At 49.2% G+C, this 15,448-nt stretch overlaps 1 protein-coding gene across 2 annotated transcripts in view; it reads right to left on the reverse strand.

The window, feature by feature from the left end:
* Positions 1–1,732: 1,732 nt before the first annotated feature.
* STYXL2 (serine/threonine/tyrosine interacting like 2) overlaps positions 1,733–15,448 on the reverse strand; it is a 31,084-nt gene continuing 17,368 nt past the window's right edge. For both annotated transcript variants that reach the window (XM_025430480.3, XM_035719383.2), the window contains 4 exons: positions 15,321–15,415; positions 11,734–11,965; positions 10,075–10,292; positions 1,733–5,031 (listed from right to left, as the gene is read on the reverse strand). In XM_025430480.3, the coding sequence (XP_025286265.3) occupies positions 2,189–5,031; positions 10,075–10,292; positions 11,734–11,965; positions 15,321–15,415 (3,388 nt within the window). In that variant the 3' untranslated portion in view covers positions 1,733–2,188. The remainder of the gene's footprint in view (positions 5,032–10,074; positions 10,293–11,733; positions 11,966–15,320; positions 15,416–15,448) is intronic.

The raw sequence follows: 15,448 nt of genomic DNA on the forward strand, positions 1-15,448 counted from the left end.
CTGCATTAAACTCTCATCAGTTTCCAGTTGGGGCATGCCACCTACTGGGACCTTTATAGACACAATGCATACCTTTTAATGTCATTCAGAGTCTAGAAGGCTGGAGTGCAACCTATCATCCCAGATTTGGTCTAATTCAGAAGTCACAGTTATGATCCTAACACTCCAAATCCCAGCTAATCCTAATCATAAAAAATCACATAAAATTTCTATTGATGTGGTGTCCCAACACAAAGTCTGAACCCCAGGAATAAGCTGAATTCAGAACCCCATGTTTCCAGACAGATACCTCTCTCAATACAGGATCCTAAAGGAGCTCTCCATGGAGACACAGCAAACAAAGGCCTTTCTCCAGGGCTTGATGCTGCCCCTCTCTGGTGACTTCCTCTGGCGAGCTGAGCTCCTCCATGTGGGGGCCATGGCTGCCCATAGCCTATGAGCACAGCTAAAAACAGGCCTGGAGGTCTCCCTGGTCTGTGCCCCCCCCCCCCAGGCTCACCTTCAGGACTGGGGAAAGACTAGATGTCTTGAAACTAAGATGCGTTGCATGTTTGTTCAACATCCATTCAGTGGGGTATGAATTGGGAGTATTATGCTTTTAAAAAAATTATCTACTTCAAAGTGACTGAGATCAACTTCTTTATTTTTCACTTATGTTAACAAAGAGAAAGATGTGTGGAAACCTGAGTTAACTGGCTCCTATGGATGGGTATTAGGGGCAGTTGCTCAGCTGGCTTGTCAATTCACTTGGTGTATTCATCCCTGACCTTGGCTCTCTAAGTATTTACGCTTAAATTGCAAGATAACTCAAGGTAAGAAGATCAGAAAAGAAATAGAGAGCTGCTGTCCCAGGGACATTCTCATTCCTCCATCCAGAAGATTGACTTCCCACTTGATTGTGCCTGTACCAGAAATTTCCCTATTGGAGTAAAATGAGAGAGGAAAGCTTGAGCTCACCCAGAAATGGGCCACAAATGGCCTTCTTGCTGGAGGTATATTAAGATGGTGCAATTTCATAAGAAAAGAGTGTTCTATCAAGCAATGGAAACCAGGAACAAAGGCTCACTGACATCTAGACATCTTGCAGCCCTGCATGGCCTATGCCTATTTTCAAATCTTGCAAGGTGCTGCCTGTTGAAAGGAACTATAGGAACCAATCCACCAATGCTCGTTGTAAGGTGCTCAACACACCAGCTGGCCTCAGAAACCCAACTTGTGTTCTGTAAAGCAGACATGCCTTGGGAATAAAGGGTAAAGAATTCTCACCAACTTAGCCCAACCAGAGTGCAGGAAGGATCCCGTGAGCTGCCCACCGCATGGTCTGACCATCCTCCAAGGAATGAAAAGCAAGGGTGACGGAAAGATTTCATGAAACTACATCTCCATCTCCATCTCCTTGTATTGGGCTTCTTTTCTTCTCCCTCACCCCCATTGGTTTGCTTTTGTCTCTCTGCTATTCCAGGGAGCCCTCCTCTCTGCCTATGTCTCACCACTCTCGCCCCAATAAAACCTGATCTCCCTGTAATTCCCTGTTACTCTCAAGGGTCTTCCTCATGTCTTCCCACTTTACTGTATCATAGACAAAATACTTGGTTACTGTTTTAATGTGAAGAGCGCGGTGTTGTCTGGAGGCCGGCATTTATGGAACAAGGTGAGACTGGCTCATGATAACCTATCTGTGTCTTTTAAGGTAGGTTCAGAAAGCTAAAAATGACCAGAATGACGTAAGAAATGTTAGACAACATACCATTTTAATGGAGATCCCAAACATTTAAGAGAAACAACCAGAAATCAGCTTTGCCAGGAGAGGTGAGACTCGCCACAGGATGAATTTCCTGGCTCTAATGAAACCTCCACAACCAGAACCACATCCTGTATTGAGTATTCCTGGATATAAGCTGGAATCTCTGACAAGCTATGGTGTCACACGAGCTCACCTCCAATCTCTGATGGACACGATCACATGTGTAAGTGAAGTGTCAAAGCTTAAGAGGACATTGGGCAACAGAAAGCAGTGTCGGTGGGTTTAGCATTCAGATCTCACTCTCCTCCTCCTCTCCACCCCAACTCGAGTGCCCTGCTGCCCCTCAGGATGATCCTCTCCACACCCCTGTCCCTTGATGGGTGGTGGCCGTGTGTGTTCTGAGCCCTGCACTAAGCTGCGTGACCCAGGTCCACCTTGCCCAGCTTAATCCTCCCTCCTTCTCTGCAGCTTCGTCCTGGTTTCTTCCTGCCGACGTCTCCAGGCAGCAATGATGGCTTCATCGTCCATTTCTTCCTCCTCCTCCCTGTCAGTGCTTCTCCGATACTGAGACCGCCTCCCTGAAGCAAACCTCCCTTCTTCTCTGTTTTCCATTCTCTCTTTTTCTCCCTCCTCTTCAGACCTCATGAAGCTTTGGGTGAATTTCCTCTTGGCTCCAAATTCAGAAAAGTCTGAGTTAGATGACTCTTCCACGTCTTCCCAGTCCCTGGGCCTGGCCCAGTTTGGACGCCGTGGTTCCGGGGATGCATCCCCTTCAGAGGGCTCAGGGCTCCGGCGGAAGAAGTAGGGCTCTGGGCTCTCCTCCCGGGAGCTGGAGGTCTCGCTGAACATCGACCGGGAGAACTTGTGCATCTCCCTGCCCTCCCTGGTAGAGGAAGAAGAGATCCGTGAAGTGCTCCTTACAGAGTTGCCATTGGCCTCATGGTAGGAGGAGGTGTCCTGCTCCTCCGACTGGGATTTGGAGAACTTGTAGCTGGAGGACTTGGACTCAGTCTCCCGGAGCAGGGAAGATCTGGTGTACTTCCCCCTGGAGCTTCCCGACCAATCACTCTGGGGAGAAGATTTTTCCTCTGTCCGGAGGCCACTGAGCCACTTAGTGATACTGCCGTCCATCTCTTTGCCAGCCCTGCTACCACTTCCATTGCGATCAGAAATGGCCAGGGAGGAGGAGGTGTCTGTTTCAGGTTTTTGGGAATTACTGCGGGAAGAATACCGGAAGCTCCCGATGGCGCTGTCAGTGTCCTCATCCCTGTCACCCACATCATCGTCCTCATCTTCCTTGACCTTCTTCTTCTTGAAAAGGGAGCTCCGTTTGTTGTCGGAGGCCAGCTTCTCCATCTTGTACTCAGACATCTTCTCCCTCAGCTCCATCTGCATCTCCCTTTCCTTCCGGCCAAGCTCTTTCAGATCCACGTTGTCAGCGAAGAGGCTGTAGATAGGCTTGCTGGTCCCCCTGACTTTGCCCCCCTGACTTTCGGCCCTCGGACCCCCCGCAGCGCGGGAGGCCAGCAGGGCTGGTGAGCCGGAGCCGGGCCCGGGCTGGCTCTGCGGCAGCAGGCGGCCGCCCAGGGAGGAGCCGCTGTGTCCGCTGAGAAGGGACACCTGGTCGTCCCCCGGGCAGCCGGCTGCTGGCGCCGCCTTCGCGCTCGCCACGGACGGCGAGCGGGGCAAGAGCAGCATCTCGTTTTGCTTCTGGGCCAGAGTTTCACTGACCACGTTGGCAATCCAGTTCTGAATACTGGCAATGGAAATGGTGTCCCCGGGCCCCACGGGCAGGCTGGGCACAGCTGTGCCGGGGAGCGAGGCCAGGCACCCCCCTGCGTTGCTCCCCGCCTGCGAGGCGCGGGAGCTGTGGCTCTGGGTGCTGAGCACCGAGGCCGCGTCCTCCTCAGCGCCCACCGAGGAGCCCGCTGCCCAGAAGGCAGACAGGGGGATGCTCCCGCCGGTGGCCGAGCCGGCGGCCTCCCAGCTGCCCAGGGACTGGCTCTCCTCCAACGTCTGCCGGCTTCTCTCCAGCAGCTCCAGCCTCCGCTGCCTCTTCTTGGCCGAGGCGGCGGCGTCCGCCTTGCTGAGCTCCAGCACCTCCTCCGTGTTCTCGCCGCCCACCTTCTTCTGGTGCTGCAGCTTCCAGGCCTGGTAGGCCGTCAGGCTGACGTCGGCGCTCTTCTCGCCCTCGGCCTCCTCCTGGGCGCCCGGCTCACCGCCGCTCTCTTCAGCCCCCAGGTCCTTCTTGTGAAACCCAAATTGGATTCTCTTGATCTTCCACCTTTCGAGGGCAGTGAGCTTGTCCTTGTGCCTGCTGCAGAAGTTGTAGAACGAGCTGGCCTCGGAAGACACGCTCTCCTCGTCGTCTTGGCGCCCCCTGCTCCCCGCCTCCGAGCTCGAGCCCGCGGCCGCCTCCTCCCTCCTGCTCCGAGAGCGATACCGCCGGGCGGCCTCCTTCTCAATCTCCTGCAGCCTCTGGTTCCACGTGTCCCAGGTGCTCTCCGTGGACACCGAGTCCGAGCGGCGCCTCCCAGCCCGGCTCAGGCTGCTCACCTGCAGCTGCTGCTTCAGGACCCGGATGTCGTGGCTGCTCACACTCTCCGAAGTGCTGCTCTCGCTCAGCAAGCGCCTCCGGCTCCTCCTCACGAAGGAGCCCCCCTCGCCCTCCTCCTCCTCCTGCGCCTGCTCCTCCTCCTCCCTCCCCCACCGCTGATGCCCTTCTGCCTGGTACCTCTCATTTCGGCTCTGCCACTCCCGAATCATCCTCTCCACGTCCTCTTCGTCTTCTGGCTCCTCCGTACCCTGGCCAGAGGCCGGCCGTCTCTGGGCACTTCCAGCCGGGGGGGCCTGGCCCGCCGGGAGGCCCTGCTCCTTCTTCCACTCCTCGTACAGCTTCTCCTCCTCATCTTCGTCAATGAGGCTGAGGGGCTTGGAGGCCTGGCTGGCCCGGCCCCAGGAGGAGCCGCTCAGGTGGCTGACCGTGTCCTCCTCCTCCTGCACCGTGAGGCTGTGCACTCTGGCCCCCACCTTGCTCTCCCTATCCTCGCCCTCCTCAGCCTCATCTGTCACCCCTTCCTGGCTGTAGTCCTCTTCTCTCTCCTCCATCAACTTCTCGTTGAGCTCCCGGAGCTGCTTCAGGAAGCCGTCATTGGGGTAGATGGCCCGCTTCCGGCGCACCGTCATCAAGGCCTCCAGGATGGCCATGTTGTGGAAGATCATCAGGTAGGCCACCACCAGCACTGCTGACCGGCTGATGCCCATCTCACTGCTGACCAGGACTTTCCCTGAAAGCAAACACGAGACGGAATAACATAACTACGGCGGCTTCCTTATTAGGGTTTTTAAAGTTGTGTTAAAAAGTACGGTTTGGTGGGACGCCTGAGTGGCTCAGTGGCTGAGCATCTGCCTTTGGCTCAGGGCGTGATCCTGGGATCCAGGATGGAGTCCCACGTTGGGCTCCTTGTGGGGAGCCTGCTTCCCCCTCTGCCTGTGTCTCTGCCTCTCTCCGTGTCTCTCATGAATAAATAAATCTTTAAAAATAAATAAATGAAAAGCACTGTTTGGATGTGCTGGACTTAATATATTTACCAGCCTCTGGCATTCATCTGCACTCAAGTCCCATGAGGGATGAGCATCACTGCCCCATGTTACGAACATCAGAGAGGCCAGTGAGGCTGCCCTGCGCTTGGGCAAGCATTTTCTGCATTGCCTGAACGTGGGCAGGGAGGGAAGGGTGGGGAGGGAAAAGAGCTAACAAGTGTCCCCACTTTTGAAACACTGGAGTGCACCCCTACTTTCTTCCTGCCAGATGGATGAGCACCAGAGGGAGGAGAAACAAAGGAATGGGGGGGAGGGGGAAGAAAAAAGAAAAGAAATGAGGCTGAGGTGAATGAATCACAGTGACACATAATGTCAGTGTGGGAAAGCACCAGGAGTATAGTGGAAACTTGAGAATTCCCTTTACAATGTCCTCGATGCTGGATCATCCATCATCCAGGAGAGACTGGATGCTTCCTGTGACAGGGAGCTCAGTATCATGCACATGCACACACACACACATACACACACATCCTTCACTCTATATTTAGATCAATTTACTCTTTCGAAACTTGTTTCACATGTTAGGGCAAAGTATAGCTTTCTCTAATGAGTATCTCGTGCTCCTACTCTGACATTCTGACATTTCCATAATGAACCAGGCTTTTATACAAAAATATGTTAGAGATCACTATCACATTCTTCATTAATTTTTTTCCCATCTCTTGGCTATTCTGGGTCTTTCGATCATTACTAGCCAAACTTGCAGGTCAAACTTTATTAGTTTTTTTTTTTTTTTTCCTTAGGAGTCTGTGTCAGGATTGAGCAAATATATTTCAGATTTGGATTGATCCACACAGAATAGAGTGGGCCTCTTGCCACTCTCATTCTGGGCACCGAGGCTTCATTGATGCCATTTAAGCTTGCAATGTGGATGGATAGGTCCTAAAATGAACTCAGATTATCTTTTATATCAACTGAAACCTGTAAAGGTTTTTTAAAAAAAACTGCTATTAAGTCATGTGTCAGCATTTTTATTTTTTATTTTTATTTTTATTTTTTTTAGCATTTTTAAAACATAAGGATAACTTTACCAATTCCTATTAATGTTTTTGGTAAAAATAACCTTATAGCCTACCAGAAACTTTCACCAAGTCTTGACTCTAGCATTCAATAAATCAGTTATCCCCTTGCCTCATCTTCTGCTTCATGTCCTTAATAAATATGACAAACATGCCTTCTATGCCTTCTTTCTAATGGCTGTTTTTGAGCAGCCTGGAACCACGAGAGACCTCCTTGCATGCTGCCATCAATCTATTTGCCAACAGTCTTTGGGGATGCTCGTTACATCTTTAAGAGTCCTAGCTAACAATATGGGATGGGCAGGGGGTGACTTTCATCAGCACATCTTGCATCCAGTTAAGACTGTTTGTCACACGAAGTCGGAGACCAAGGCAAGCCTAGAAGGGACTTGAGGCCCAGTCACGCAGAAGAACATTATTGCCGAAGGACAGCAGTGACTAGAGGGAGGTGAAGGGCAGAGGGTGTCCTCTCCTCCCATCACCAGCTCCGGGCTCAGCTGTCTCTCACCAAAGACTGCCCTTTAACTGGCTGACCAGGCCACTGCCGCCACTTACTACCACCAGCACCAAAGTCTTCCTTCCTTTCTTTGGAGGTGAAGTTACTGGGCTGGCTCACAACAGGACACTTCTGGCACAAGCACCCCAGCTTCCTCATAGAGACTGGCATCAAGTGCTACTTAGACTCAGTCTGGCAGAGACCAGCTTGGGGGGTGCTGTGCTTTTCCATGCTGTGTTCCCTGCATCCCAGAGTTCCTCTGTGGAGCTTCAAGTGTGGCCTGAGGACAAGGGGGAGGTGAGGTGGGTCAGGCCCTGGGTGATAGGACTGTCTGCTCTCTGTTTGACACATGGTCATCCTGACACTGTACCATATGTACATCCAAGTCAAAGTCAATTTGGAGATTTGTTTGGTTCTGATGAAACATCTCCAGCAATAAAACGGCTTGAGGAAGGTGGTCTTTTTCTAATTTGCAGCCACATTTTGATGAGCAGCAGGAAGAGGGAGGTGCCCTCTCGATGTGGTCTCTCTGTTCAAAGAGTTTGAAGGATGTGGCTAGTGGAGAGAACACTGGGCTTGAGTAAGAAAGGTCTCTTTCCATTTTCAGTATGCCTCTACATGGCTGGCTTTTGTGTTGTATTCTCCCAATTATCATTCTCATTTTCCTCAGAATGTTCCCTCTTTCCATATTTGGGAAAAACACACGAAGCAATTGCCCAGAAGCTATGCTCCCCACCTTGCCACCATGGATAGAATTCAGGGTACACAAAGGACCAGAGTCTGCCAAGCACATTTTCTCCCTAGGAAATTTGGAAATGACACTGAGGCAGGAAGTTAGGCAGTCTATGTTCAGGTCTGTGAAGGGCCATGCAACCTGGGGTAGAAAGAAAAAGAGAAGATGGAAACCAAGAGTCCAGAGATTATCCAGTCCTTGTTCAGGTGAGTCTGGAGCCACATCCCCATCTTTGGATTTGTTCTTCTGTTGTTATAATTAATGCCTTTGGTGATGGTTAAACAGTTTGAGATGGTTTCTACTTACTAGCAACCAAGAGAACCTTGATTATCACACAGCGACAAAGTCACTAAACCTTCCGTGGGTCTCAGTTTCCTCATTTGTAAAATGTAAATAACATCCTCCACTGTAGTTATTGTAACTATTACCTAAACCGCCCAGCCCAGGTGTTAGTTTGGCCTTCCTCCCTCTTCAGAGCAGACTCCAAAGCATCCTGGAGTAGAGGAAATCACAGAAGCTACCGCTCAGGGGTGGTGACAGCCCTCAGGCTGGAGTAGGAAGGACGCAGAGGTAACCCCAGTGGGGATAAGGTCCTTTCCCTGCCTGGCAGGGGTGCGGGGTGCAGGGGGTAGAGGCGGAGGCGGGGAGGGCAGGCTGATGGCCACCGCCAGCAGCAGCGGAGGGGAGGAGCAGGGGTGCCGGGCCCAGCAGGGCCACAGGGAGGCCCCGCCACCCACCCGCCCTGGCGGCTCCGGCTCCGCTCAGGTTGGCCAGACCACGGGCCCTGGTCCTGCTCTGGCCCCACGTCCACGGCCACGCGCTCCCCGCCGCTCTGTGCGGGGCAGAAGCGCGCCAGAAACCCCCTCCCCGCTGGCGTTTGCACACACGCTCCAGTCAACGATGGTCGGAAGGAATAAATTTTTAAAAGTAGGGATGTTTTTTTTCTCCATAGAAATGTGTCAAACCATAGGTATTGTTTTCAATTCAGTTTTGTTCACTTAATCCGTTATAAGCATCCTCTCATGGTGGCAAGTGTGAGGCTCCGTTTTCATTTTTATTTTTTATTTTTTTTCCGTTTTCATTTTTAATGAGAGCTGAGGTTCCTAGTCTATGACCATATCAAACTTTACGTAACCAGCCCACATTTCGTCTTTCTGATCATTCAGACTATGATCCCACGAGTAATCCTTGTAAGCACATCTCTGTGGGTATATCTGATCCCCTCAGGGTGGGTTCCTAGTAGAGCTGCTCTGTCAAGTGTTATGTTCTTAAAGTTCTTACTAAGGGTTGTTTTTTTTTTTTTTTAAAGAATTGAAAAGGAGAGAAAACTATTTCATATAATATACATACATATGTAATATATATGCATAAAATTTATAAATTTCATTTTAATAAAAATCTCTATAAAACATTCTATGTATAGAGATACATACATATATTTATAACTATACATATACATACACATACATATTTGCCAGGTGCTGTGCTAAGTAAGTTTTTATATGCATTTTAAAATTTAATCCTCATAGCAATGTTAGGAAGATTACATCTCTTTATCTCTGTTGTATATACAAAGAAACAGGTTCTCCTGGAGAAAGAAATGGCTCAAGGTCCTCGGGAAGAGAGAGCATAGCAGAGCCTGGACTCAAGCCTGAGGTTTCTGACTCCGGATCTGAACTCCAGCCACCCCCAACGCATGGGCTGCAGCCTGTCCCCACTGAGGTGTCCTGTCTACTCTGTGGCTGAGTCTCTGGTCATCTCGCGTTTGGACGACAGCCACAGCCTCAGCACTCCCTGCTCCTAGTCCCACCCTCCCGCCGCCACAGTCTCCCAAGCCCAAAGAGTTTTCTACAATGTAGATCAGATTCAAGGAGCTTTCCATCTCCTTCACTTTGGCCTTCAACTTCTTGCATGACTGGGCCCTGCCACTCTAACCCTTCCCCACCGTGCTGACATATGAGCCTGTGATCCCGGACACACCAAGCTTGTTCCACTTCAGGAGCTTCAAGCTAGCACTTTCCCTGGCCAGGAATGCTCTTCCTATTTTTCCATAGCTACATCCTTCCTATCACTTGGCTTAAATGTCCTCTTCTCAGAGAGGCTCTCTCAACCACCGTCCCCACGGCATCCAGCCAGTCACTCCAACACATCATCCTATTTGGTCTCTGCCTCACACTTGTCACTCTCTGACACATTTCTCTGTGCTCACTACAGTGTGAGATTCAAAGGTCAGGGCTTTTTCTGTCTTTCAGCACAGCACCTAGAACTGTGCCTGGTATGTGTTAGGCCCTCAATAATTACCAATAAGATGAATTATTGTCCTTTCCGTGCCTCTCTTCTTAGAATGAGACAACTACCTTCTTAGGACAGATAACCTCCAGACATGTCAGGTAATCCGGAGTTCTCCTGATGTCCCCCACTCTGCCTCTCCCCCTGTGGAGTTCTAGCAGCCTGGAGAAGGCACACTCTACTCCCTCACCTCTGTAGGTCAGCAGGGCTTCATCAAGGAACTCAGCAGCCTTCCGGAAATGCTGGGAGATGTCTACCTCGGGAAAGTCATCCACCTCCACTCCCAAGTACTGAATCTCCAGGCCAGTGTAGAATTCGGGCCCAGTATAGACGCCGGTGCCATGAGCAGCATTCAGGATGTGCGTGATTCCCAGCCTCTTCAGCCTCCCTTTGTTCACAGCTACGCTCCTGGGGAGGAGGAAGGAGTCAGAGAGAGTTTTGTCAGAGTCAGAGCAGGAAAGGTGCATTACCAGAGACCAGGAGCGAGAGGCCACAGCTGGGTGAGCACCTCCTTCTCTGGTGCCAGGCAAATATGGTTATAAAAAGGGGCCAGAGAAAGAAAGACAGGGAGCTGGGCAGGGGAGGGTAGAATGAAGAGGAGAATAAGACTGATAGGGAAGGAAATCTTTGATCTAGAGACCTCTGGTTTAAAATTCTTTGCCTTGGGATTGGACATTCATCTGGACGCAAAAGTGGCAGACAGAACTAATGATCAAATTAGATGTGCTTCACGTTGATATGTCATGCTGTATTTTTCAAAGTCCTTTTACACACATTATTTCATTTTATCCCTAAGGATAAACTTAAGAGGTAGATAGGGTAACTATTTTCATTCCCGTTCGAAGATTATAAAAATGAACCTAAGAACTTTTCTGACTTCCCAGGACTGAAAGGAAAAAAGACTGAACAAAGAGAGGTGTTTTGGTTTCTAGTTCACAGCTCTTTTTGCTCAGTGAAGTAAGTGGAGCTTGGTTTGAAGAGGCTCTGAAGATGAGATTGCCAAAGAAGAACCAGAAACCTGGGGTTATCCAGAGGCGTCTGGGGTCCCTGGTGAGCATGATGGAATGTCCCTGGATCTCCAGAGCTAGCTAGAGATCACTTAGGACTTGGTGCCCAGCTCTGAGGTTCAGGTTGTGATCATCACTCCTGGTGGAGTACAAGCCCTACCGTCCAAAGTTGTCTTCCCTACTGCCTGCCGCCACGGGGGCCCCCAAATCCCCTCCTTTGCTTCTACATATATGAGTAATTGCACAGGGAGGCTATCTCATTACGTAGCTAATGGATCAGCAAAGATTAGTTTCACAAACTAACCTGTGGGTACTGATTGTACATTAGCAGGACCCTGAAGGAACAGGACATGAGTGAAGTGTTTTGGGTTTTGTTCTGAAAAACCACTCATAAACTTTTTAAAAATAACATTTTTTTTCTGATTATAAAACCAAGAAATGTTTACTGTAGGCAATCTGTACAATTCAAAAGAAACCTAGAGAAGAAAATAAAAACCACTTGTAGAACCACCTCTTAGAGAATACTGTTACTGTTTAATCACATTTGTTTCTAATTGTTGTCTATGCAAAGTGCATACACACATCTATGTGTTGCTCAATTAGTATCATATTATACATATCTATGTACATAGATATGTATTAATTATAACCTGTTTATCATCTTATTATATTGTGAAAGTCTTCATTGGTATCATCCCTGAGTCCAAATGTCCCATCAGACAGCATCAACTTGTGGGATGAAGCTATTGGGGCCTTTGCGGGGAAAGTGGGAGGTGTTTCATGTGTCTCGGGCACTGAAAGGGTGGGGACAAAGGGTCACAACTTGCAGCAGTCAGACTCACTTCTCTGCTATGAAGACATTGGGCCAGACCTCATCCACCTCATTCCAGGGCGCCTCCTGGCGGTCTTGGACCAAGGCCCGCTGTAAATCCAGGACGCAGGGGGTATTGTATAGGCTGGTGTCATCCATCTTCTCCCTGACACGGTTGTACAGGTCCTCCACCAGCAGCTGCTCGGCCGACTCCAGCATGCCTGGACACTCTGCCTCGGCTCTGATCCCCCGTGGCTTGAATTCTAGACAAGACAAGCAGTATTCTCATTAAGAAGTTAAGAATACCACGGCCCTCCCCATTCTCAGGAGGATCTGCTCTTGGCCAGTCTGCTGCTAGGACTCTGAGCATGCCCCAATACCAGGAACGACTTAATGAAGGTCTGGGGGTGGTGGTGAGGGCTGCGTTGGCCTGGACACTTGTGGTCAGGACCAACAACAGTATAGGTATATGGGTGTAGGTGGAGGGACACTCATTTCCCTTACTCCCTCCTGTATTTTTCTAAAGGTTGATAATTTCTTAGACCAAGGTCCTTAAGTACCTGGCGTATGTCTGATTCACCTGCACAGCTCCCACAGGGTACCATGTAAACTAGAAGCATTTACCAAATGAATAAATGGCATTCTTTCATATCACATTTCACTTTATTAGTTTGAGTCCTTTTCATACAGAATGCAGGTAACTTGGGAAAAGTAAAACTTTCAGCATTTATGTGAGGTCACTTTCTCATACACATTTGATTTAGTTGTTTATTTTCTTGTCTGCTTCTCCGCACTGGAGTGTAAGTGCCTGTGAATCTCAGTCCCCCAAACTTTCTGGCAGGCAGCAAGGGTTTGCCAAGAACTCCCATGCAGGTCCCAAAACACCATGCAGGGCCTTTCTACCTCAGAAAAGCTCAGATTGCAAATGGATTCAAAATCTATTCACCCACATCTCCAGTGAGCCTTTAGCTCCTCCTCCTAATATTTTTGTTCCCGGTTTATCAAATTTGGGGGGAATGTAAGATATTTCTTTCTCTGAGAAATGTAAGAATAAAGGAGGGCAAAACCTTTCCTGCCACTTAGTAGCCAAAAATACTGAATAGAGAGAGGGGGGAAAGTAAGAAAGGAAAGAGTGTCTCCCGTGTGGGCCATGACCTCTTGCTGGCACCATCTCTTTCCCTGATGGGTGAAGAGCACAGCCACATTTGGTGACTAGACGTGGCCCAACCCTTCACAAGCTGAACAGGTGTCCATGAGCTAGGCCGGCTGCTCAAGGTCTGCGGTTCCCGGGGGTTCTGCTTTCTACCCAGGTCTGAGCACTCCATTTCCCTAAAGCTCTTCTCTCTCTCTTCCCTTTTCTGAACCACCTGATGGGCCCCCCCATCCCTGAATCAGATCTCAGCTCTAAATGTTCTCTGATCTCCGTTTCAAAAGCAGAAAAAAGAAAAGCCCTGCAATCCCAGAGCTCTATTTTGTTTAAAAATAGATGAAGCGTTCCTATTCTCTCTACCACTCAGTCTTCTCCCCTGGCTCTCCTGGGATCTTACCTAGCAAATGTAAAAGGCCCTCTCCTTCCCTCCCCTAACAGAGGCCTCTCTTCTTTACTACATATAAAAAAGTAAAACTCCCTGATGCCTCATTAAAATATACAGCATTGTCCTCCTCAGCTATTTACATAGCTGGTTGTTGTCTTGATTTTTCCCTTTCCAGTTTAAAAACAAGTGTCCCAGCCCCTCATTCTTACTGGCAGCTCCTGCTTTCCCCAGGTCTGGTCTACCTCCCTCCCTGCATCAATTTCTCCCATTTATTTTACTATGTAATATTCCTTCAGAAGAAAGCAAAGCCTATACTTTTCTCCTTGAAGCTCTCTCGGGTGTGTGGCACATGCAGACTTTCATGAAAATGAAGGGTTCTTCAACACATGTTTTTATCCCTCTGATCACTGGTGAGCAGGGTAATGTTTTGAAATAGCACCTGATACATTTTCTTTTCTCTGCTGTGTTTTTTACCTCCCCACTCCACCCATGAGCCACTGAGACTAAGAAAACCTAGGCTCAATGCCCCAGACAAGGGACGGTAGATAAAATCTAGAATTTAAGAAAAGGCACTACTTAGCTTTAGATTTCAACCTACATGTGCAATGTCCTGTAGACCCATCTAGAGCATTCTATAGGCTTGAAAGCAAAGTTTTCAAAGAGAGGAAATGGTTTTCTTACAGCTCTGAAAGCCAGATTTTTACTTCCCAAGAACCCAAGCATGGAGAAGGGTCCAGAGAGTAAGGCACAGAGCAGGGGTGTTGCAAGTTGGAAGGTGAGGGAAGTTCCCAAACACATGGGAGGAAAAAAGAACTTCCAGAGCTAGGATGGTGCTGGGATCAATTCAGAGAGATCTAGACTGGGTGAAGCCACTTTGGCTTGGCTTGGAGCAAAGGGAAGAGAGACTCTAGGTAGGGCGGTAAAAGAAAAGGGAAAAAAACTTGAGAGTTCCTTGAGAAGATGGGGCCCCCGAGGATGTCTATGTCACAAGCAGTGGCAGATGGAATTTCTGGCTCCTCACGAAGTGGATCCAGATGCCCTTAGCGACCCTGGGGGCACCCAGAGGGCCTGAGGACTGAGAAAGACCTGGGACTACATGGAGAAGCAGCAGTATGTGTGGTTCTCACAACTAAAGGCCAGGGAAGGGTTCATAGCCACCAGCAGTGGATGCCAAATTAAGCTCAAAGCCCAGCAGGACCCTGTGTCATTAGCATGGCTGCTACATCCTACCCCACCCCACCAGTAGTGACAGAGACACTCAAGGCAGAGGGAGGAGAAAAGATGTTTGCTCAAAATTGATTAAAAAAAAATCCATCCAATCAAGATGAGTATCCTTGAATGAAATATATAGTATGTTTTCTGTGCCAAAATTTACGGTGTGCATATTAACATTTTTCCCCATTCTACCTTTCCCTGCCTCCTCCTCATACATAATTCAGATTGAAAACCACCTTCAAACACTAGTGGGAATGCAGATCTAAATCTAGATATCCTGGGCAGCCAGGTGGCTGGGCAGTTTAGCGCCGCCTTCGGCCGAGGACCTGATCCTGGGGACCTGGGATCGAGTCTCATGTTGGGCTCCCTGCATAGAGCCTGCTTCTCCCTCTGCCTGTGTCTCTGCCTCTCTCTCTCTCTCTCTCTCTCTCTCTGTCTATCTGTATCTCATGAATAAATAAATAAAATCTTAAAGAAAATGAATAAATCTAGATATCCCTTTGAACAGAACTCTCTGTGCTTCTGGTCATTCCTTGGGCTTTCAGCTCTGTGTCTCTAGTATAAGCCACCCCAGGATTCCTGAGATTAACTACAAAACTGAATGGGAGGACATAGAAGCAGATTGGCCCTGTCTCCCTGGCTGCTGACTCCAGAGAACGATTCACACCGATGCGTAATAATTTCTGCCTCTATCTCTTGAAGGTTGATGATGAGTTGTGTTGGCCGAATCACAATCTTTGGATCTACTCCTCCTAATGTGATGGGCAGCCCCTGAGAAGCACCCTGACCTCCTCCAGTGGGCCCTCTCCAGGGATCCCCAGATGGCTGTGGACTCTGCCTGCTTCCACCCGCCTTCTGGTGGCATTACCTTCGTTGATGATCTGTTTAGCTGCAACCGACGAAGACAGGTGAATGGGCTCCATGAAAATGCTTTCTGTTTCTGCATCTGAGACCATCGAGTACCTAAGAGAAAAGAGTATTTGTGTAAGATGACTC

The sequence above is a fragment of the Canis lupus genome, chromosome 7 (genome assembly GCF_003254725.2).
Source record: "Canis lupus dingo isolate Sandy chromosome 7, ASM325472v2, whole genome shotgun sequence".
Lineage (NCBI taxonomy): Eukaryota > Metazoa > Chordata > Mammalia > Carnivora > Canidae > Canis > Canis lupus.